The sequence below is a fragment of the Cryptomeria japonica genome, chromosome 1 (assembly GCF_030272615.1).
Source record: "Cryptomeria japonica chromosome 1, Sugi_1.0, whole genome shotgun sequence".
NCBI classification, from domain to species: Eukaryota; Viridiplantae; Streptophyta; class Pinopsida; order Cupressales; family Cupressaceae; genus Cryptomeria; species Cryptomeria japonica.
This window is the reverse complement of record NC_081405.1, coordinates 564383099-564409011: the sequence shown is the minus strand read 5'-3', so window position 1 is coordinate 564409011 and position 25913 is coordinate 564383099. Positions and strand designations below refer to the sequence as shown.

General features: G+C 35.9%; 1 protein-coding gene across 5 annotated transcripts in view; it reads right to left on the bottom strand.

The window, feature by feature from the left end:
* Window positions 1-20342, bottom strand: part of LOC131043949 (uncharacterized) — an 80565-nt gene extending 60223 nt beyond the window's left edge. The window contains exons 1-3 of one of the 5 annotated variants that reach the window (XM_057977203.2): window positions 20119-20342; window positions 4150-4562; window positions 1160-1424 (exon numbers count right to left, since the gene is read on the bottom strand). In XM_057977203.2, the coding sequence (XP_057833186.1) occupies window positions 1160-1424; window positions 4150-4312 (428 nt within the window). In that variant the 5' untranslated portion in view covers window positions 4313-4562; window positions 20119-20342. The remainder of the gene's footprint in view (window positions 1-1159; window positions 1425-4149; window positions 4563-20118) is intronic. The other 4 variants (XM_057977205.2, XM_057977204.2, XM_057977207.2 and 1 more) reach the window with 4 other exon arrangements.
* Between the last annotated feature and the right edge of the window lie 5571 nt (window positions 20343-25913).

Genomic DNA, 25913 nt, shown 5'->3' with positions numbered 1-25913 from the left:
AGGAGGTTTTCCCAGGGTAACTGTGCTTTGTCTTTATGCATTCATTTCCTTTACCATGCTTAAATCTGGAAAACAATAAATTTAATTAACCTAGTTAAAACTAATTCTGATTTTCTGAGTTTTATTCAATCTGAAAGTACTAAAATTCACACATGTGATGAACCAATTTGTTGAGGAACACAAAAGCATCCCTACATTTTAGTCATGAAACATCCTAGATTTTCAACCAAGAGCTTTTACTAAATATCCATTGTTCAAAATTTGCAAAAAGAGACTAATACCAACTTATGCAATAACATTACACAATATCTTTAAAAAAAAAACATTTATTGAGAAGTAACTATTTCTAACATTTTATTAAGATGTCAGAGGCACTGAGCTAGACACAAAGCTCAAGTCTTGAGTAAACTCTACAATGACTATTCTAATGTCTAACAGTTCTTCATAGCAATTGCTAACAGATGTAATATTTTGAAATTTATTTTAGAAAAATTTTGGATAACAATATCCCACTTAGACTTTACGTACAAATCATCTTAGCACTAATGTTTCCTTAAAAAACAATAATTCTTTCTGACTGCTAACAAATGTGACATTTTGAAATTTGTTTAAGGAAAAATCAAGAGAATTACATCTCAGCTAAGAACTTATGCACAATGGTCATCATAGCACTAGTGCTACCTTAATAAACAATTATTGCTCCATTGTCAAGATGCACAAACGTATTTGCATTGTTAACCTTTCTGCTCAACCATTGACTCCAGTGTATTTGGGCAAACCTCACCAGTAAACTGTATATATAATGTTATGGTATTGATGCTATCATGAAAAGATATACAAGGCAAAACTACAAACGTTAAATCAGTTGTAACAATTAAGCATTAACATTTTTTCCTATAAGAAATCACTTTGGAGTCAAGTAACATCATTGTTCCTGAAACTTGGAAGGGCAGTGAACAAACAAAAAGAAGCGAGAGCAAATACATATTAAAGATTAAAAGAATACAGTCAGGTATACTTAAACATATCGATCAGAAATCTTATTTGGCTTCTTCCAGAAAACATAAAATTTTGTCTCTCATCTTGATGAGGTTGACTGGTTTAGACTCTTTAGACAGATGCTGAGAACATACTTAAAAAATAGAGATAATTTTATTACCTTGCAAGCCCGTCCAGAATTTCAGTCAAAGGAACTCCATTGTCACCAAACAAGCCATCGTTGGGTAACTCCTTCAACAAGCTTTCATTACTATTTATATGACTAAAGCTTTCAGATTTTAGATTTTCTGGACTGCTGCCAGTAACAACCTTGTGAAACATATGCTTTCCTTTTTCTCTGGTCACTTCTTGCTTGGCCTTCTTCTCTGGCATCTCTGAAGTAGAAGAAAACAGGTCTTTGCCAATAGGACATTCTTGTACAGTTGCTGCAGCAAATTCACTATGTTAGAAAAGCTACACAAATCCTCACTGATTAAAATAAATGTTGTAAGGTGAAAAAATGATAATTTTCAAAGCCTTCTTTATTTGTATTAAAATGTACTTATCATATTAAACATGCTTCCTAAAATGCATATTTTCCCATTACTGCTACCTAAGTCACCAGGTTCGAATTCGAATTCGAAGTTCGACAACTTTGAAATTCAAATGAAGTTCGACGAGGGAAAAATTCGAAATGTATAAAATTCGAATTAAATTCGCCATATGTAATTTTTAAATTGTTTTAATAAATATATGGAATATATCTATAAAATTGCCTAAATAGTTTAACATTGATAAATAGGTTTGAAATCATTACAAAAAGATGACATTTATAAAATATAAACCATAGGAAACATATGCTAGGGCACGAACGATAGGCAAAAATTGCAGGCGAACTTCTCCTGCAGGCAGCGACTATCACGGGTCCGCAACTACTTCTCTTGCAGGCCACGACTCACGACAGACTGAAGATGTGTTTAAAAAATATTAACAGAAGGCCAAAAATTTATAACCCAACCAAAAAAAATTTAAAAGTTCGGCGAATTTCAACGAATTTTTTTTTTTTTTTTGTTCGGCGAATTTCGAACTTCAAGGATGAAATTCGGCCGAACCTGGTGACTTAGACTGCTGCATATAGCTCTAATTAAACTTCTAAATATGCTCTAGACATATCCCTCAATCATTGCCTCTATTTGATAATCTAGCTTCCATTTCCATACAAGCCTCAAATTTAGGGAGGCTCATTCCGTAAAACAAAATTGCCATAATTAATCATGTGCTCAATTCAAAGAAGCTGAGGAAAAGACCATAGTTCCAGAGGTACACACAGCGCCCCCAAATCCCCAATTTTCAGGATAGGGGCGTCCACAAGACACAGTAACTTGGAGGGTATGTCTCCCCACTGTCCCACAACTAACATTCAAGACCCAAGGATATTTCTGGGACATCCTCAAGATGTCCAAGGAACTCTCAGTAATCTCCCAATCGTCTCAAGGACCTCCAATGTTGAAATGAATTCCAAGAATTCCCTAAAGCAGAATAAAGGAAAAGTTCCTTTTTCTTAAATTGTTGAAATGGCAGGCACCATGAATATTTGCATGGTTTTGAAGGCTGCCCTATAACCCTGCAAGGGGCTTTGCCCATCAATCCAACCAGGGTCGAAGCCCACAAACCCCAACAAGGGGCATCACTCCTCAACCCCACTAGGTAGGGGCTCAACACCAAAAACCTCCACCCTACCACCATCCCCACATCCCCGTCTCAAGACTTCATGGAACATGGGAAAAGACTCTAAGTTATCAAACATAATGGAAATGTCCATTTGTGTTATTAATTTATATTTATGTTGTTATAAAGTGGCTCTTTAATATATACATATTGGCAATAGTTCAGCAATTGACAATAATTTAAACAGTCAGTTGAAAATGTTTCTTTAGCCTTACAGACTTGGAAGTCCAGCCATAAAAGTGTATTTCATACCTGCACACTAATCCTCCAACTTCATGACCTTCACCATCTGTAAACAGTTAAGTTTGTTTCATGGCTACTTGTAAACAAACCTGGTTTGATTATTTTTATTCATGTGAATAAAAAGAAACTTCATAACTGCTCACTAGTATTTAATCATGTATTTCCATTTGATTATTCTCCACCATTTACCACCACATAGCAAAAACTCTTAACACCAACTCTACAAGCAGTTGACCCAACTATTTAACACCATATAGCCAACACTCTTAAGAGTCTTTAACTCCCATTTGACAAGCATTTGACACACCATATCAGTATGTTGTTAGCTGAAAGCTCTTCCATGTTGATTTCAAGGTCAACAACTATTAGATTTATTAGCTTTTTATAAGACACAGTTCTTCTTTCTCCTTTTCATCAAGTAGAAACAAAACAAACTCCATGGTTGGTCACTAGCCCTTCAACAAACATACATTGTGTGACAATTTGACACTAATCTAGTAACCCTTCAATATGAGCATTTGTTAAGAAGTCAGCACCTAGAGAGAAAATGAAGTTTATGTTAAAAACATTGGCATACAAATGCATGTTTAAATCTTGACTTTAGAACTACATGCCTCTAGCATGGCCTCTCACAGATGCATAGTTTAAAATTCCTGGGAAGACCACATACATATAATTAAAAATTTTAAGGGATAAGTGATCATTTGAGGTAAAGAAAATTCAATAGGAACCACAACATGTTAATGGCTATTCCAATGCAATACTGATATAACAAAGTAGATTTATAATTCATCCACAAAAACTGCATATGGAAGTTGTCTGGAAGACATACAAGAAAGCATGAACTAGTTCAAAAAAGAAGTTTAGGGTACATTTAATGGCATTTTAGCACACATCTTAAAGTGACTATTTATAATTATCAGTCTCTGAGGCAAATTTTTCAACACAACAATCAACCAAGGTTCACTTGCGAACCATCTTTTCTTCAGTTCAAGCTCATCCAACCCTTGATTTCTTACTAAATGGCAGATAAAACAAAATTCCTAGTATAATTTAAACTAAAATACAAAAGCATCCCTAGAATTACAATCTCAGAAGACTGTAAGTCATTAGTGTCATCCTCAAGTAATGAAACCGTAGAATTAATAATCACACTGAAATTCACAATGCACGATCCAATAATGTTATTAAAGAACTTGCCTGAACTCAGAAGGGCTGGTGAAGGTATCCTCGAAGGTTGTATGTTACTTTCCACTGGCCTAACATCGGAGGCCAAAGAGATCCTGGAGGAGGACACAAAACCAACGATACTTGTCTGCCCCTGAGATCCAGACTGAATGCAATCAAATTTGGCTGCTCCCATATCTCAGCTATTGGATTTCAGATTGCAGATAAACTTCTGTTAAGCATCACTAGTACACTGACTTACTGATATCCTACTTTGTGAACCAATATTGGCTGGAGTTTGAGAGAATTTAGTCACAACCCTTAGTAAGATCAGGTGAATCAAAACTGTGATTAACCTGATAAGGCTAGATGATCCTTGCAGCAACCCACATCTGAATGTCGCAGCATCTTCTAGGAAGGGTGACTTTAATCTGTAATTGGCTCTTCTAAAAATGATCATAATTCACCATAATAAATTATTTTCATACATTTAAAATAAAATTCAATTTCTATGGCTCCAAAATCTAAAGTTTCTATAAAAAGGAAAGCGACTAGAAATCATACTGATCAGAAATCAGGAATTATTTAATTTTTTTGTGTAGGAAAACAGTTAGAAAAGCCACTGAACAAAAATATATTAAAGCATTCATCTGTACAAAAGACAAAAAATTAAATATTTAACTTTTCAAGTCATGTTTCCACAGTATATAAAATAATGTGATGATTTAAAAAGACTCAGAAGCATAGATCTGGATCAATCTTCATTGTCCCGTAATTAATGAGTTATGTTCACCCGAACCCATCTACCACAAGTAATGACCACTATGGGTCCACTTAACACTTATTGCATCTTGGTGATGTTCACAGGGGTGAAGCAACAAGACTTCCAGAGAGGTTGTCCATCCCAGTACTACTCCAGGTCAATGAAGATTGACTTGAAACTATGCAATTAAATCCTGATAAACCATTGCATAATGAAATATTTAGTGTTGAGAAACTCTCTTGGGGTTGAAGATACCACAGTCAAAAAAATGAATTTCTGTTTATTCCTTCTGAAATATTTACAACAGAGATACAGAGTTCTTTTCACATAAACAGTTAAACAGTGATCCCACGTTAAGAGAAAATCTGAAAATGTTATAGCCTTACAGAACAATTCAAGATTCACTTTAATTCCTTGTCCCATTAAACTACTAAATATTTTTGACAGTCAAATAGTACTCTTATCTCTTTGCTGTTGTGGCAACAATACAGCATCCCAATTGGCACCTTAAATTACTTCCAGTTTCATGGATTTATAATAATTACCACTTAGGCAAACACTGAACGATGGCTTTAGTCAATTTGACACAATTTTTCTTTTTCGCTTTATTTTCATTCATTGTGTCAACCCAAAACCAAACATGTTTCATCATATTTCCCATTAAAAATTCGTTGTGTCCACCCAGAACCAAACATATTTCATCACCTTTCCCTTTCAAATACTCACTAGACTTGGCAAGCATCTCTCTTGATCCCACAAAAAGCTACCACTTCTTGACCAAATTTCACTTAGGGCTAGCACATGCTGAAGAGGCCTGTGTATTGAACTTCTACCCAGACCAACTTTTTACTGTTATCAACATTGAATGGCCCTTTTTATCTTTTTTTTAAAAATATTTTGTTTCTTCTTTTTAAAATTAAATTGTCTATTTCAGATCAAGTTGAGTAACACACCCCTCGTCAAGACATAAGAACATTAAGAAGTTTACTAAGAAACATTTGAACAAACAATAACAGCTTACCTTGATCTTGTAATATGCTATACATCTAACAAAAAAAGCACTCTTCGATTTCCAGCTCTTTAATATAAGACAATCAACATATCCTCTCATCCTCTAATCTGTCTCTAAGAAGAGCCTATCTGAGAGAATACTGAAAGATCTCCAACTTGGCAAGAAATGTTCTACATGATTCCTATTTTGAGCTATGCGTTTAAAAGCCTCTAGTTCCAAGGCTCTTTAGAGGAAGTATTTTGACTCAGCATCACCAAGATATATGTGCAATACTTACTGACCATCAAGCTTTCTGGACAACAAAAAAGATACACTATATCGTCTATTGGAGGGAGTGGTTTAAAAACTAAAGTAAATTTTAATTTCCCGCCTCTTGTCTGATAGGGTTTTTTTAATTTCCCTGCCTCTTGTCTGATAGGGGTGCCATGCCACTCAAGTTTATTTCACTAAACATTAAACAACGAAAAATGTCTAGTCATCTTGCAAATAGTCAATCACTTGGGGATGGGCGATGTTGTTCATGTTCTTACTGATTATGCTTCAAATTTTCTTGCCATCAGAAGGCTTCAAGGACAACACCACTATTTCTGGACTCCTTGTCTAGCATATATGCATGGTTCTAAAGGACTTTGTGAAATTTAGATAGCTCAATTCAACTGTGGACAGGGCAAAAGCAATAACAGATACACTCACAAGCATAAGCAGGTCCTCAACTTAATGAATAATATATTGATACTAAAAGGAGCTTGCTTGTCCAGCAATTGTGTGCTTTACTACACACTTGATCTCCATGCATTGACTATGATACAAAGATGCTATATAAGGGAATGGTTCTCAATTAGAGGCAGATTCAATTGAAATGTTGCAGAGAAATAGATGGTATTGATATTTAACTACAACGATTGTAATAACCAACATCAAGTCTGCCTAACATAGTACTTGACTAAGTCACAAGGTTCGAATTCGAATTCGACAGCCATGAAATTCAGATGAAATTCGACCTGGAAAAATTCGAAAAAAAAAAAATCGGATAAAATTCGCCTTATATAAATTACTATTATTTTTAAATATTTAATATTTTTATTCAATATAAATAAAAATGATAAAACAATAACTAAATCTAAATCTATTTAATAATAAAGAGTAAATTAAAATAACATATATATAATATGAAATCTTTAATCTATTTAATATTAATAAGTAAATTAAAATAACATACATTTAATGTGAAATATTAACTTAAATATATAATATTTTTATTTAAAATAAAAATGCTAATATAATCAATAAATCTAAATCTATTTAATAATAATAAGAAAATTAAAATGACATAAATTTAATATGAAACTTTAATCTATTTAATATTAATAATTAAAATGACATACATTTAATATGAAATCTTAAGAACCAAAATCACAAAAGTAAATTTAATATGCCTTCTTGCGTTGAAAGCATTACCAGTCGAGTTTGCGAGGGACAAAGAGCTTCGATGGCGGCCCTGGGTGGGAGGGAAACAGCGGTGACGGGGCAGGGGTTCACACTCACAAAGCACGAAAAAATTCGGACAGACGTGGCTAAGCGGGGAGTATTCGGCGACCTTCAAACCTCTGAAAAATCCGTCAAAACCTCGACACATATACCCTAAAAAATGCTAACGTTTCTGCCATACGAATTTTACACGAACGTTTCTGCAGACACCTGCGACCCAGCAGTTGCCGAATGTATGGACGAATTTAAACGATTTTTTTATAAAAGTTTGAAATTCGATTAAATTCGAACCTCACCCATGAAAATCGCTGTATTCTGTGACTTAGGTACTTGACATATATTTAAAAATTTAGAATTTTATTTGATATGAATTGGTTAATAATACCGGAGAAGCATTGGCACTTAAAAAAGATAGTGTTTTTTATATTGTAACAAGCTTCAAGAAAATAGTGCAAAAATTATTGGCTTTCTAGCCACTGTGAGTGACTCAAACCTATGACAAATGATGTCTAAGCCATTAATGTCTACCATTGAACCATAGCACTCAAGCAGAAAAAAAGGCTGGCCACTGGAAAGCCTAAAGCACATTCAATGTGTGTAGAAAAGTCTCATGTAAATTGATGATTTTCCCAGGTTTTATTGGATGTATTTTAATGTATATATCTGATTCAATCTGATACTTGCATTCTTGGAATTCTATGTGTTCTCAAATTGAATAACATTATACTATATATATTCCTTTGGAGAGGCATGTCCTTGAACGGACACGTCTCTCCTTTAATTATAATAATTTAATCAATATTATAATGTTTCATCAATCAATTATTAATTTAGAATAATATAATAGATTAATATTGAATATTAAATTTTATATGATTAATAATAATATAATAATATAACATAATAATATATTATTATTAATCAACATATATTATATGTATTCTAAATGATCATTCGACTGAAGCTACAAACATTAACACTCCCTCTTAGCTAGGGAGGATGATCACACAGAATGTGTAGTGATCTCCCATGTCAACACTTATGGCCCTCACCATAGCTACACAAAACATAATTAACACTCCCTCTTAGCTAGGGAAGATAAAATCAATGCAAATGCATTAAGTCTAGATTAATTATGGAATAGAGAAAATATTACCTCAGTACGATATCAGGAAGTATGGTATAAACAAGAATATCAAGGCACGTGATATTCACCATAACTCAAAAATATCATCTCATGATATTGGGAGTATTTGCATCAACCATATGATGCTCATCACAAGGGACCATAGTCTCAAGGTGTGAATTTGCCTCCGTCCACGATTCTATTCACAAGCTCTTGTGTGGATTGCCTCTGTCGGCGATTCTATCCATAAGCTCTTGTGTGGATTGCCTCAGTCGGCGATTCTATCCATGAGCTCTCACGTGGATTGCCTCAGTCGACGATTCTATCCACAAGCTCTTACATGGATTGCCTCAGTCGGCGATTCTATCCATGAGCTCTCACGTGGATTGCCTCAGTCGGCGATTCTATCCACAAGCTCTTATGTGGATTGCCTCAATCGGCGATTCTATCCATGAGCTCTCACATGGATTGCCTCAGTCGGCGATTCTATCCACAAGCTCTGACATGGATTACCTCAGTCGGCGATTCTATCCATGAGCTCTCACGTGGATTGCCTCAGTCGGCAATTCTATCCACAAGCTCTTACGTGGATTGCCTCAGTCGGCGATTCTATCCACGAGCTCTTACGTGGATTGCCTCAGTCAGCGATTCTATCCACAAGTTCAAGTTATTGTAAGATCGGCACCTTCCAATAACCTCAAAAATACAAGTGGAAATCATTTGGAAGTCGTCACTTCCTTATGATTTACACAGGGCCCATATGGCATTAAATGATTTCATCAGTATAATAATCAATTGAATCAAGTTTTACCTCATAAGTGTTTCACCTTCAATAGTGAAAATCCCTCTCAATCACTATGATCGAAATTGTCACAAGTTGAGTGAACCATCTGCTCCCTCTGAAGCTCAAGTTCTTGTATCAACCTCTTGTCCTCTTTTGAAAGGTCAAATTCCCTCTGCATCTGATCTCAATCATCAATTCGTTTATAAGCATCAATTTATTTCTCCCTTTAATTCAATTTTATTGTGCTTCCGTCCTGAAGGCATGTCAGAGAGAGATTACAAATAGCTCATAAACTAAATTATCTCGAACAGAAATACCAATGATAGAAGCATACAAGATTTTACTAGCCAATATTATAGCATAAATTACAAACTCAATAATTCATGTGCCTTAATAAAACATGGAATACTTATCTTAAGTTTAAAACATTTCCTTTCATAAGGTGAGCCCATATAAGAAATATCACGCATGAATCATCTCTCATCATAATTCCCTTTGAATGATGTAGAACATTTTCATAATTTTGATCAACACTTTCATTATGATCTGCCACACACAGTCGTTAATAACTTTTGCAATTTACCAAATTTATCCAATCTCTTCGGTGAGATGTTAGAAAATCTAATTACAAACATTTCCTCCAAGTTATAGCCAGATCCAACAGTTAAAACAAAAGTTATGACATTTTTCCCAAAACTGCTAACCCTAGGTAGGGTTTCAAGTTACCTGCACCAAAGTCCTCATATCTTGCACAAAACTGAATCAAATTTGATGAGATAAACATATTTGAAAACTAGAAACACAGATCTTTCCATCCATACATTATAGTCCTCATTTTGAGGCCAACCAAGAGCCGTACAATGGCATGTTTCAGACTGAAAATTCTAAAAAAAAACTGAATTCTCCAACCCTCTCCAACCTCCAAATTAAACTTCACAGGCCTAAGCTCTGATACCATGTTGATTTTCCCAGGTTTTATTGGAATGTATTTTAATGTATATATCTGATTCGATCTGATACTTGCATTCTTGGAATTCTATGTGTTCTCAAATTGAATAACATTATACTATATATATTCCTTTGGAGAGGCATGTCCTTGAACGGACACGTCTCTCCTTTAATTATGATAATTTAATCAATATTATAATGTTTCATCAATTAATTATTAATTTAGAATAATATAATAGATTAATATTGAATATTAAATTTTATATGATTAATAATAATATAATAATATAACATAATAATATATTATCATTAATCAACATATATTATATGTATTCTAAATGATCATTTGACTGAAGCTACAAACATTAACATAAATAATAGTAATGACAAATAAGGAAAATCATGATATACTTTATTTAAGTACCCAAACAAAAGCGAAACTGTTGATGAGCCAATGTCTATCAATTCTTAGAAGATTCAACTTTGGAGTGAATGGTCTAACAATACGTTGAATCTTCACAAAGGGAAACTGAGGATTCAATAACAGGAACAATGTTCATCAACCTCTTCCACCCAATACAAATTCAAGTATAGAACATCATCGTGTACTTAAACACAATAATTTTGTCATCCAATATAAATGAGTTATTTGCTATAAAAGTTAAAACTCATATTTGTTGTGATGTTAAATAAGGAATTGTATACCACCCAGCATATCAGATATGTTATGTGTGCGGGTCATACCCTCCTAGTAGATATCTTGTATGAGAAGCTCTTAAAACGTTTGTTGTCAATGTGTTAATGTTGTGGCTTGCGCAAGAAGCTACCCTTTTTGTTATATATGTGCATCAAGCCATCTCTAGTTAATCATTCTATTTCAATGTTAACATTATGCTTTTCAACAACTCTTGGAGGAAAATGCTTTCTCAAAGGATTGCAACTGTGAGGGCAATTCTTTTTCTTGGTGTGCAAGTGCCCCGCATTTCTATTTTTTAACTGAACTTGTGTGTTCTGTAGATGTAAAACGACTGCAAGCAATACCGTAGCTTCATTCCCTCTCAATAACTCATAAGAGTAATGAAACACACGTATTTCAACATTTCATGAATTGAATACAGAAACAGAAGCTTAATTGAATGCTTGAGCTGAAAGTTGGGCTTTGTATAACACAGTATATTAGAATCTACAGCATTTTAAAGGGTGATCCAAACAACAACTTGTGTTGGCTATATCCTAGTTCAAACCATCATGGGTCACCATCCACTGAAAACACCATTGAATCAAATTTTCAACAAAAGAACAATTCACCTTCATCCAATGCTTGAGCAATGCTTTTGCCCTCCACACCACGTAGATCCTTTTATTCCATAAGAGATAGAGTGCACTCATATGCCAGCCCTGAGTGCGAGAAAGTACTCTTTTCCAACAGTCATGTTCAAACTTTCAAACAAAGACTGACTTTGATATTGAAATAGATTTACTAGATGGAGAGGCATAAACCTTTGATTAAAACAAAATGACTAACCTCTCAAACAACTCACCTACATTGTCATATTGACTAGAGTCTAGATATAATGTACTTAAAAGTGTTGTTTTTGGTACTTTCAGATTGAATTAGGTTAATTAATATACTGTTTTCTATACTTTTAAGCATAATAAGAAATGAAATGCTAAGGACAATGCACAGTTACCCTGGGAAAACCTCCTAAGAGGAAAAACCCAACCAAAGGATCCTCAGATCTGATTTATGATTTAGAATACAACCGAACATTACACACTTATCTGGAGTTGCAGTCACTATGTGAAGGAGATGAAATACTCTTCAATCAGCTTGCAGTCCTCCTCATCTAATCACAGTTCATTAAAGAAGTCTTCTATGCTTTGGAGATGGATTGCTGCCTCTTGTGGAGTTCGCTGTCTACTGTTTGGGATCTGCTACTGTTTGATCTAGTTCGCTCTCCAATTTGGATCTTCTTCCTAGTTCGCTGTCTACTATTTGGGATCTGCAATTGTTTGATCTAGTTCGCTCTCCAATTTGGATCTTCTTCCTCTCGGTCTGCTGCCTCTTGTGGAGTTCGATGTCTACTGTTTGCTATTCCAAATGCATTTGTATCAATTCGCTCTTTACAGAATATAATGTCATCAGCTAATAACTTGGTTTGATAATGAGAAGTATGCGCTGCATTTATAGGGGGCATATAACTTCACAACCATGTCGGCCTCCTTACCATTAAACAATTAAGTATTAATTTCCTTTTAATTGATGGAGCCGACCCTATCAAGGAGGCGTGTGAGTTGAGTGAAGCGTGGAGGTTTCTTTAGTTGAGGGCCGAGAGGTATTGGGCCTGGCCCTATAAAGGGGGGGGGGCGGATTCCAATGTTGCCCAAGGCAATTGGAATCCGCCAGCCCTAATTACAAACAACACTCCCTCTTAATTAGGGAATAGAATCATAATCATAATCTTCCAGCTTGCACACAAGCATAGACTGGATCCACCTTGCATTGCTCACAGAGGGTGGAGAGGATCCTTTACTACCATCTTACCTTGCCCGCAGAGGATGGTTTAACAATTTACACTTCCTTTTACAATACCATCTTACATTGCCCGCAGAGGATGGTTAATATTATACTTCTCCCTGAGAAGTTTACAATACCACCTTACATTGCCCGCAGAGGGTGGTTTAATATTTACAATACCATCTTACATTGCCCACAGAGGATGGTTAATAATTACACAACTCCCTGAGAAGTTTACAATACCACCTTACATTGCCCGCAGAGGGTGGTTAACATTTACAACACCATCTTACAAAGTATCACTGAAATTTAGACTCCCTCTCAATCGGAGTTTCATTTTCCACAATACCAAGTCTATCCCTGAAGTACACAAACTTCACTTTGGATAGAGGCTTGGTGAGGATATCTGCAACCTGCTCATCAGTGCTGACATACTTCAGCTGAATAGCTCCTCTTTGCACCATGTCCCGAATAAAATGATAATGGGTTTCCACATGTTTTGACCTGTCATGAAACACTGGATTGATAGACATTTTAATACAACTCTGATTATCACAGTGAATAACTGTAGGATCCCATGGCTGACCAAACAATCTAGCAAGAAGCTTACAAAGCCATACTGCTTCTCTGGATGCTAAACTTGCTGCAATATACTCAGCTTCAGCAGGACTCAATGCCACTGAGGATTGTTTTCTGCAAGCCCAAGAGATCACTGCAGAACCCAAGCTAAAGCAAATACCAGAGGTGCTTTTCCTGTCTTTGACGCTTCCAGCCCAGTCTACATCAGAATAACCTTCCAAGGTTATTGGAGTGTTAAGTGGATACTTCAGCCCAAAACCAACTGTGCCTCGCAAGTATCTTAGAATATGCTTGGCTGCAACAAGGTGAACATGCTTGGGCAAGCTCATGAACTGGCTGAGAGCATTTACAGCAAAACATATGTCTGGTCTAGTGTTAACTAGATACATCAGTGATCCAATCAACTGTCGGTACTCGGATGGATCTGCAAATTCAGAGTTAGCTGCAGAAACACTTAACTTCTTTAAGTTAGATTCCATAGGAGTAGCCATTGGTTTACAATCCATCATTCTAAATCTTTTCAAAATGTCAATAGTATACTTCCCTTGACTTAGAAAGATTTCGTTAGATCTTTGCCATACTTCTAGACCTAGGAAATAATGCATTCGACCTAAATCTTTCATGTCAAATTCTGAAGCTAGTTCTTTCTTGCATTTAATAATAAGTTCATCTTTACCAGCAAGAAATAAGTCATCCACATAAAGAACTAGAATTAGCATTTCATCATTGGCTACTTTAAAGTAAATGTTAGGGTCAGCATCATTTTTACAAAAAACCTAGACTTAGCAAGTATTTATCAATTCTTTCATACCAAGCACGAGGAGCTTGTTTAAGACCATACAACGCTTTCTTTAACCTGCACACATGGGTTAATTTATCATGAATCTCATATCCCTCAGGTTGCTCAATATAGACTTCTTCCTCAATGACACCATTGAGAAAGGCAGTCTTAACATCCATCTGATGTAGTTTCCAACCCTTAGAGGCAGCAATAGCAATTATGTTCTAATGGAAGTATATCTAGCAACAGGAGCAAATGTTTCTTCATAGTCTATGCCTTCCTTTTGGGAAAAGCCACGCGCTACAAATCTAGCCTTATATTTTTCAACACTACCATCAGCATTATGTCTAATTTTAAATAACCATTTAGATGAAACAACAGATTTACCTTTGGGTCTGGGCACAAGGTCCCACACATCATTCTTGATGATTGACTGATATTCTTCATCCATAGCAAGCTTCCAGGCATGATGACTTAAGGCTTCTTCAACATTGCAAGGTTCAGTTTCAATGAGATTACACATTAAAGAAACGTAGTTGGAAAATACCTGAGGTCTCTTAGTTTCACGGAAGGTGCCACTTGGAGCAGCAAATCTCTCAGCTTCTTGAATGGTGTTTCTTACCCAGAGAGGCCTCTTTTTGGTAACGACAATGTCACTAGGAATATCAGTGGGATTCATGGGTTCTGGAGGATCATCATGATTGTCTTGAGGTGGAGGTTCAACTTGCTCCCTCTGAATCTCAGGGTTAGTATCAACGTCTATATTTTGATTATCATTAGATTCATCAATAACACAAGAACCTTTCGATTTCTTAAAAGCAATGTCTTCTTCAAATTTAACATCCCTACTTACCTCAACGTACCTTTGACTTGGGATGTAAATCCTGAATGCCTTGGAGGATTCACTGTATCCGACTAGCATGCCTTTCTTTCCGGAGGGTTCCAACTTTGATCGTTTTTCCTTGGGCACATGAATATAGACTGGACTTCCAAAGATTCTGAGGTGACTAATGTCTAGTTTGGATCCTGTGAAGGCTTCTTCCGGGGTCATGTTCTTTAGAGCACGATGAGGACATCTGTTCTGTATGTATACTGCTGTTCTAGAAGCCTCAGCCCATAGGAAGGTCTGCAAGTCTTGATCGTGGATCATAGCCTTTGCAGCCTCCACAATGGTCCTATTCTTTCTTTCAGCAACACCATTTTGTTGAGGATTGTATGGAACACAAAACTCTCTCTTAATTCCTGACTCAACACAAAAATCATGAAAGCTACCGGAGGTGTACTCACCTCCATTGTCAGATCTTAAACATTTGATTCTTTTACCAGAGAAGTTTTCAGTTAATGCTTTAAACTCCTTAAATTTACTTAAGACTTCATCAGATTCTTTAGATTTCAAGAAGCAGATCCAAGTTTTCCTAGAGAAATCATCTATGAAGATAAAATAATAAAGGAATCCACTAGGAGATGCTACAGACATAGGACCACATAAATTAGAGTGAACAAGTTCTAGTTTATCTTTAGCTCTATTTTCACTTTTATGAAATGGACTTTTAACATTCTTACCAGTAGCACAACCTTTACAAGTGTTATCATGAATTTGACTAAGTTTAGGCATACCTTTAACTATCCTTTCAAGAGATGGAAGGGCTTGATAATGTAGATGTCCAAGTCTTCTATGCCATAACTCACAGGATTCCGGAGCCTCATTAATGAGTGCTTGAATAGGGTTATTAGAGAGCTTATAAAGACTATCATATCTATGTCCAATTATACGAGCAGATTTAAAACTATCTTTCTTAGACCAAGCAAGAACTTTTCCTTCAGAAAATGCAATTTGATAACCTTTATCTTCTAGAGCAGAAATGGAAATTAGGTTTCTTTTAATTCCAAGAACAAACAATATATCACTGAGATGCAAGGAAATACCAGAATCTAATTTTAGAGAAGTAGAGCCAGAACCTCTTACCGAATAACGTGTGTCATCACCAATTACCACGTGAAGGCTGGTATCCTTTTCTACTAGGCCTGAAAGATGATCACAGTAACCTGTGATGTGTCTGGAGGCACCACTGTCAATCAACCATGTATTGCTATCTGAGGGAACACTGCTAGATAGAGCGGAGATGAATAAGAAGTCATCATTTTGTTCTGAGACTTCATTTAGGTTTGCTTCACTTTGGTTAGGGTTAAACTGACATTCCTTAGCATAGTGACCGAATTTGTCACATCTAAAACATCGCACACGTGAAGTATCTCTTGGTTTCTTCCAACGGTGTTGGGAACTAAAAGATCTAGATTCCCTATTTCTTTTAGGATAAGGCTGCTTCCAATTTCCCCTTTTCTTGCATTGAGCTGCAAGCATGTGATGGTCATCTACATGGGGGCTCTTGGATTGACCTCTTGATATGAGGCGAGACTCTTCTTGGATGCAATCATTCTTAAGGCGATCAAGAGAAGGTAACTCAGACCGACCACTTATGGTTTGGATAAATGACTCCCATGAGAGAGGTAGACCATTAAAGGCAATCATGACAAGGTCTTTGTCTTCCATGCTATGACCAATTAAACCTAGCTGAATCTTTAGTTCTGAAATTTTCATGAAGTAGGAAATCATAGAATCTTCCTTAGCCATTTTTATATTAAGTAGTTGTTGTCTTAATGTAATTGCCCTACTAAGATTATTAACTTCGTATGTACCTTGTAGATGGTTGAACATTTCCCTAGCAGTGGTGAATGAGGCGATAGAGGTGATGAGGTGGTCTTTGACTGAATCAATAAGAATCTTCCTGGCCTTGATAGCATCCTTTTTGAATTGTTTCAACTCAGCTGCATCTGAAGGCTCAATTTGCTCCTTTTCTTCTATGAATTGAAGAAGGTCTTCTTCCTCAAGAGCCAACTTGATTCTAACTTTCCATGCAGTAAAATTTAGATTCCCATCAAGCCTATCTTCAACTTTCAGCCCCATTGACCTGATTTACAAAAGCTACAGCAAACTGAAATAAAGGAGTACTGAATTTTAAATCTGAAGATTGATCTAACCAATAAGCTCTGATACCATGTTGTTTTTGGTACTTTCAGATTGAATTAGGTTAATTAATTTACTGTTTTCTATACTTTTAAGCATAATAAGAGAAATGAAATGCTAAGGACAATGCACAGTTACCCTGAGAAAACCTCCTAAGAGGAAAAACCCAGCCAAAGGATCCTCAGATCTGATTTATGATTTAGAATACAACCGAACATTACACACTTATCTGGAGTTGCAGTCACTATGTGAAGGAGATGAAATACTCTTCAATCAGCTTGCAGTCCTCCTCATCTAATCACAGTTCATTAAAGAAGTCTTCTATGCTTTGGAGATGGATTGCTGCCTCTTGTGGAGTTCGCTGTCTACTGTTTGGGATCTGCTACTATTTGATCTAGTTCGCTCTCCAATTTGGATCTTCTTCCTAGTTCGCTGTCTACTGTTTGGGATCTGCAACTGTTTGATCTAGTTCCCTCTCCAATTTGGATCTTCTTCCTCTCGGTCTGCTGCCTCTTGTGGAGTTCGCTGTCTACTGTTTGCTATTCCAAATGCCTTTGTATCAATTCGCTCTTTACAGAATATAATGTCATCAGCTAATAACTTGGTTTGATAATGAGAAGTATGCGCTGCATTTATAGGGGACATATAACTTCTCAACCATGTCGGCCTCCTTACCATTAAACAATTAAGTATTAATTTCCTTTTAATTGATGGAGCCAACCCTATCAAGAAGGCGTGTGAGTTGAGTGAAGCGTGGAGGTTTCTTTAGTTGAGGGCCGAGAGGTATCGGGCCTGGCCCTATAAAGGGGGGGGCGGATTCCAATGTTGCCCAAGGCAATTGGAATCCGCCAGCCCTAATTACAAACAACAAAAAGTAGTTCCATGCACAACCTATCTACAATGTGGGCATGTCTCCACGTGACATATTTAATTAGAGCAACATTTACTTGGCCTCATAAAAAACATGACCTTTGTCACAAATAACTCCTTTTCACTATATAAAAACACAATTTCTTTTCAGCACACCAAAAATGCAAACACGATTCAACACAAATTTATAGATCACAATTTCTTTTCAGCACACCAAAAATGCAAACACGATTCAGCTCATTGAGTTCAGTAAGAAAATAAAGAAAGGAATTAAAGTTAAGCTACGTAATGCAAAGTGTGAGTTTGGTAAGCTGAAATAGGTAGTGACAGCTGTCAAGAGAAAATGCATAAAATGCAAAATCAAGAAACACAAATACTAGATATTTTAATTATGTCTCCAAAAACTGGCCAAGAAATATTCTATTAGTTCTTAAGCAATTAAAATTTTGAGTTTTCAATCTAATATGATCACAACCTTGAGTACTGATACCAAAACCATGAAACATATACGTCCCATGCAAATTCCTATTTTCTCAAACTATATATTGCTTTTCAATTTCAATACCACAAAACATGCTTGCTGGAGTTGTTCCAATATCTATTGTGCTTGCTCCTGTCATTAAACTTAAACATGCACTCTTTAACATGATGTAATCTATATCTAGACCATAAGAGGTTTCTTTTTTGCCTGAATTTTGACCCTCTTCTATTGGCAAATTTTTCACAATAGAAGGCATACAATAAACACCAACCATACAATGTCTAGTCTCTGACACATTTTTTACTCGACATTTTCTGCATCGAAACTGGATTCTCATTGGTACTTAGAGATTTACAAGGCTAACCAATCGTTGAATACCATCTTTACCTCGTACAGAATTCTGATCAATGATTCTGCTCCAAATGCAATCTAAAATAACCTTTCCCTTCTTTTAAGGCCTTCTTTTCGTGCTAGTGAAATTTATCCCACACCCAAAGCCAGGCGTAGTCCTCAAGCATTTCTCAACTGATATCAATCTCTCTTGACCTGTGAGATTTAATCTTTTTTTGCAATTCAAGGAACACTAATAAAAAGTCAAAGCATGCTCACCTTTTTGCAGTCACTTATACCTATTCCTACATCATCAACCAAAATTTTGCACTGGCAACTACCACAACTGCCCTTGGTGTTTTATGTGGCAGTCCAGGTGAATTTAAGGCATCATTTACATTTTCCAATCATCAAACCACAACCTAAATCTAATTCACGCCCTACATTGTAGTCCAACACCACTATTAATCGTCCGCAATCTCTGTAACTATAAAAATAATAGATGTATTCAGCCACCTACAAAATCAGCAGGCTGCAAAAATCTCAATCTTCGTTGGATGGCAAGCAATCTTAAATGTCTTTCACCTCATTGGAGGTCTCCTGCCCTAGATGTTTCGAGAGTAAAAAGCAACTAACTCGTCACGGGGAATTTCAAAAGTTCAATATGTTTCAATATGTTCGATCCAATAAAGCAAATTGCCCTATAAAAGTTGCAGCAGCACCTCATAATTCAAAAAACAAAAGAAACTGTTGGGATTGATATGTGCCTCTCCAAACACGTGTACTACCAATACAAGAACGCCGTGCAAATTACGTCTCACTGATAAGTGATACATACCATTGTATTTTAATTTGCCACAAATTGTCACCTCAAAGCCAAACACCCTTGACAAGAATATTATTTACTACGTTTAACTAATTTGCTACCCTATTTATCTTAGAAGTCAAAACCCCTGCCGTTGAAAATAAACGGATCCCAGCAAATCAACGTTACTCGTTAAAAAAACACAAACAAAAATTCAGTCTGTTTTTATTCAAACAGAAACTTAAAACCCTCAAAGATCAGATCACTCAAAACAACAAACAATATATAGCTCAAGATAGCATAATTACCAAAATAAGAGCAGTTTTTCAAGTGATATCAACATGCCGCATTATATTCACATTTCGATGCATTGCCAAGATAAAACCCCTGATTTTGCACAGTTTTTTAGTTTTTAAAAACCACATTTTGCTCATTTACACCGCCAACAACTCCTTCGAACTTTGACGATGTGGAGAATAAGATTTCACGTACCTCAAAATGCATTCAGGGCTCCGCCGATGAGAAATCTCTGCGGAAGTCCGTCGGGAAACGGTAAAATTTGATCCGCAAAACCTTGACGCCACAGCAAAGAACTCCGTGAAAAGGAATTTGTGGGGAAGAGATAAAAACGTTAGAAAAAAATGGAAAAGAAGAAGATTAACTGTAGCACGTGTTAAAAGCCACCATAATGGTTGGGGGACAAAAAAATGTACTTCTCTGTTTCTTGGATATCGAGTTCGATCTTGTGAACGGGTGAAATCATTTATTTTTTTTAACCATCTAAGTAGCCTCTGTTAATTAAATGTTTGAGTGAATAAAATTACAATCACCTACAATGTTACGAAAATAAAAGCCTCTCTTTGTTTTTATCTTGAATAAATGCTAGGTGTCTAGTGGGAAGTATTTATATTTGTACCAATGGAAGAATTGAATAGGACCATTACAAACTGTTAGGGAAATTTTAATTTATATTTAAATTTATAATTAAGTGAGTTTAATATGAAATTATTATGATTAGATTCATCTTCTTTATGATGTTAAAAATTAGTTAATGTATTATGGTTAGATTCATTTTTTATTTATAAATCACTTAACATATCATGGTTAGATTCATTTTTTTTATAATATTAAAAATTAGTCAACATATCATGCTTAATAACACTATCTTATGTGAAGTTAATGGCAATAAATAAAGCAAAACATCACCATAAGATAACAACAATGAGATATAATTAGTAATGTAAAAGGTACCACATAACATGAGATTTACGTGGAGAAACCCTTGCAAAAAAAACCTCCACCAAACAAAGATGTCAACATGCATTATTTTCAAATAAATGAGATTACAATGCATTCACTTATATTAGCCTAATTGCTTCTAACATGGTAGCACCTATGTGAACAATCTTTTTATGTCTTAACCTATCTTTGTTCCTATAAAGTAGCTTTGCATTCAACTATTCCTCTTAGTTTCTACTATTTAAAGTGCTGATTTTATAAATTTGTAAAGAGGTATTTAGCACCAAACTTGGTACCAAAAGATGACTCTTCATTCCAAGCCTTCCAACCATTGGATTGCCTCCTCAAAATACAAATGGATATCAATTTTGGTTCTGATACTTTCCCTCCAACTTGGGCACCCAAACTTGGAAATTAAACATTACATTTAATGTCACAAAATATAGAATACCGAAAGACATGTGTTGCCTCTTTCCAAGTGCCCACTTGGAGAAGCCCAAAAGTAACTCATTTGTCCACTTCACTTGTTTTTTACCATCTCATTTTAGGCATCCACATGCATGAAAAAATTAATTAAATATTCGTGTTCACAAGTCACCTTTATCGTTGCTAGTAGAACCCATCATCCCTTATTAATGTACTACAAGCAATGACAACTATAAATATTACAAGTTATTTTCTCAATACATCATAAGTGTTTAGAGACACTTACTAGGGATGTTGTGTAATTCTTCTCATTGTCCCTACACTCAGGGGGCATTGATCTTTCTCCTATTCTTAGAATAAGGATCCACTTTTCTTTTGTTGAGTGGTGTTTGCTTACAATACAATGTCATTCCTTGTGTGAAGTTGTTGTTTTCTCAAGGATTCTCTCTTATGCAAGAGGTGTGTATCCTTGACTACAACCTCTTTTATTGGAAACGTATATCTATTATAAACAAACCCCTCACTTTGGGTCAAAAGTGTGTCATCCTTCATAAAGAATCCATTTCACTTAGCAATAGGGGAAAGGTATATATTCTTGTTCTCCTTCCTTTCTTTTGGCCAATGATGATATTTTTGTTCAAGAAACTCCTCTTGGAGGTAGATGTCTTTGAGAAAAGATCTCTACTCCTCCAAGGATTCCCCTTACACTTGTTGCAAGATATCTCTTTTTCAACTATCTTATCCTTTCTTGTTGCCTAAAAGGATATCTCCTTGGTGTTGAAGATGCATATCCTTGTTTCTAGCTTCCTTAAGACATCAACATAGGGCTATGTTGACATCTTAAGGGGTGAGAGGGTGTGCTGAGGGGGGTGGGGGCTAGGGGGCATTGCATATCGCCCTCTTTTTACCATATTTTTGCATGTCTTGTATGGGTTATTCATTCTTCAAATCAGACAAAACATCTTACATGAGATGCTTCGTGCTTGAAACTAGATGCAACATTTGTATATATCTTATACGGGGTTAGACATTCTTGAAACCAGACAAAACAAAGTATTGCATGAGATGTTCACGAAACGAAGCATATATTTGTCTCACACGGGGTGTTCAATTCTCGAAACTAGACAAAACAAAGTCTTACACGAGATGCTTCATGCTTGAAACCAAACACACATTTTCATTTTCATTTCATGTCTTATACAGGTTATTGTATGCTCGAAACCAAACAAAACAAATTCTTATACAAGATGCTTAACTCCTAAAACTAGACAATTGCATATACATCAAGAGTGGAACTAGTAAAACACGGCTAGACTATTATGACTCTCCTCCCCAACATGGATCACCTAGCAAAACACAGCTAGCCTGTGGTATCCATGTCTTCTCTTGCTCTTCTTCTCAAGGATCACCTAGCAAAATATAACTAGCTCATGACATCCATGTTCCACTTTCATCTCCCCATGAGCTCATAACTTTGCTATTTGTGGTTCATGGTTTGATGCATGATCTTGCTCTTTTTATCTGATTGCTTGTGTCCTTGTGATGGCATTTTAAGAATCATATTAGTGGTTGAGACATTTTATATTATCGGGGTCTCTTCGACTAGTTGACTTGAGGTCTTGTTTTGTTTATTTTAGCTTTTGTGTTGTGTGTCTTTTTCCTTTGTTTTCCTTTTTGTCTTTGTCTTGTTTTGTGTGTCCTTGTATAAGATTGTGTGAGTTAAGATTTTAAGATTGGGGGCTTGGTTCCTCTGAATTAGTGATGTCTTATCTCCTTGTGATTTCGCTCCTAAGTGCTCCTATTTCTCGTCATTCTACTTTATTGTGAGTATGTGCATAGTCTCACACTCCCATTAAAGTGGGGGCTAAATGTAGCATTGTAAATCATCACCACTCCAATTTACACCTCATGTTTGTGTTCCCACTTTAGCGTGTCCTATCCTCATCCCCTCTTTAGTTTTGTGCAAGCCCGATTATCCAACTTTAATGTCATGTACACCCTTTGGTGGGTTCCACTATGGGATGCCCTCCCCTCTAGCTGCTTGTTTTGGTCCTATTTGTATAAGGACTAGGGCACCCCAAAACATATTGGTCCCTCTCAAAGGGGCCCCAATTTAAAATTGGGTAGGTGTTATATCTCCCTGGCGACATTTGATCCTCAAGGCTACACAAATCGTTGGAGATCAGCCCAATCAATAAATTACCTAGGGATCCTTATATAAAGACATCCTATCAATTTTTTTTGAGATCCATAAGCTACCTAAAGTATTTGTGCATCCATGAAGCATTCATCATCAAGGATCTTCGAAGATTCAAGGTTACATATTCATCATTCAATCATTGTGGAGCAAAGTTACATCAATGTTCATGCAAGCATGTGTGTGTGTGATTGGGGTTTTTCATGTTCATATGTTTTTCATTTCATTACATTCAAAGAGCATTACATCTTCATCAACAATTGCAGATTTGAAGTATATATCCCTAACATTTATTTCAATATTTGCATTATTTCATTCATGGTTAATTCCAAATCTGGAGTTTGACATAGGAAAACCCCTATTCCCAGCATCTTTCCCTTTACTTCTATATGCAGGAAATAGGTGTAGAGGTGTACTTGGGGAATCTAGTAGAGTCCATAGTGATGAACAGGGCAACTTTTGACGACAGAAAATTTGGAGGACCAAGGCAGATTTGTGCTACCTGGTTTTGAAAAATTAGGACGAACTTCAGAGGACAAGTTTTAAACATCTCATTTTGCTCAGATCTAGGTTGGTGGCTCCATGGGACATTTGTAGCTTATTATTTTTGTTAGGATGCTTCAATAATCCCTCATTTTACCCTAATTTCATAAATCACATTACAATTCAATTAAGAAAGAGGCTAATCATTTTTGGAATCAAGGAACACTGAGAGGGGGGGTGAATCAGTGTTCTGCAATTTTTAACCTTATTAACTTGTCCTTTTAATCATTTAATGCAAATGAATGAAAGAAAGATGCAAGAACACAAAATAATCAACAATAACACCATAACACCAGATTTTATATGTGGAATCCTCGATTAAGGGAAAAACCACAGTGGGAATGAGACCCACAATATAAATATACTTTGTAGAAGTATAAAAATATTACATAGGGGAATGCACATGCATTCATGCACACTGCCTAGAGCTCGCTGTTAAAAAGAATAAGGGCTACAACCCCAAAAGGCTCACTGCCTTACAATATCTTTTACAAAAGATAATTGGAATGTCTGAACTAAAAAATAACATTTACAAATGCCAAGGTATAGTTCTGGTTAAGCACAAAACTCTTGATCTCACATTGCTTTGCTCTGCTACTCTGTTCTGTTGTTCTTCAATATTCTGAAGCAAAAATCTTTCACTTGCGCACGTGAAACTGCACATAATTGATCACAAACACTTTTCTCTCTCTCTCTCACACACACACATATAAAAAATGATCATATTCAATGGTCTTTTATATCCGCAACATGAAACTAGATCTTCTACATGTCGACTTCAAGAACAATATCTAAATAATGAAATGTGTATACCAAGTCGGCTTGATTCGAACTCCAATGCATATGCAGACTGAAAAGAATTGTCCACATGCTACCAAAATTGTCTAACAACATGCCACAATTACATAACTGAATAGAAAAATCAATCCATATAATCCACACAATGATTATTTATATAGTATTGCTAAACTGCTATGACAAACTGAGAACCAACACATCAGATTATCTAACTTAACTATGAGTAAACATCGGATGCCACAAACCTAAAATATGGTAGATAACACATCCATAATGCTTCCCTAAGATCCACAACACAAGATATAAACCTGTATTGAAGTACGGATCGATCAACCTATTCTCTGTCAAATACTTTGTTTTCCAATTTGTCGGACTTAACCAAAATCAATCACTCTTCTGGTGTGAACAAAATGAGCTATGTGGATTGGTGCATTAGCATTAGTTGCCACTAATGAAAATATTGGATCATCTATGCAGTCTCTCTTGCTAACGATCTCCCCCTTTGGCATTGATGGCAACACTTAGTGAAAAATGACCGTGTCAGAACCAAAACCAAAACACTATACACTGCAACCAAAAATCTAACAACCAGACTCCAAAAGCCAAAAAATCCCCCTAAGATCAACATTTATCATTGTCCTACACCCCCCCTTTGACATTAATTTTAAAGATGGGGTTCTAGAAAGTAAAATTTTGCACAAAATTCTATACAAGGGCATATATACACATAGACCTAACTTACAAAAACTTAAAGATATCTGCAAAAGTGTTCTTCAATGAATCCAAATAACTATCCCAGCCCTTCTTGAGACTCTCCAAGATAGATATGAGACCAATGAACAAATAGGCTCGCGTCTCTCCTAATTTAAGATTTGAGGGTTCATTGGCAACCTAAACATCTTGAGCATCCTTTAAAGCATTAAGCATAGTGTCTTACTTGGGAGTGATATGACTCCGAAATTCACCAACTCTGCCAATAATCCTCTTCCTGTCATGGTTCAAACTCCTGATTTTTTCAATTAGGGATATTACTTGATCTTCTTGACTACTCCTAGAAACTGACAAAGGATCGAGTGATTGAGAT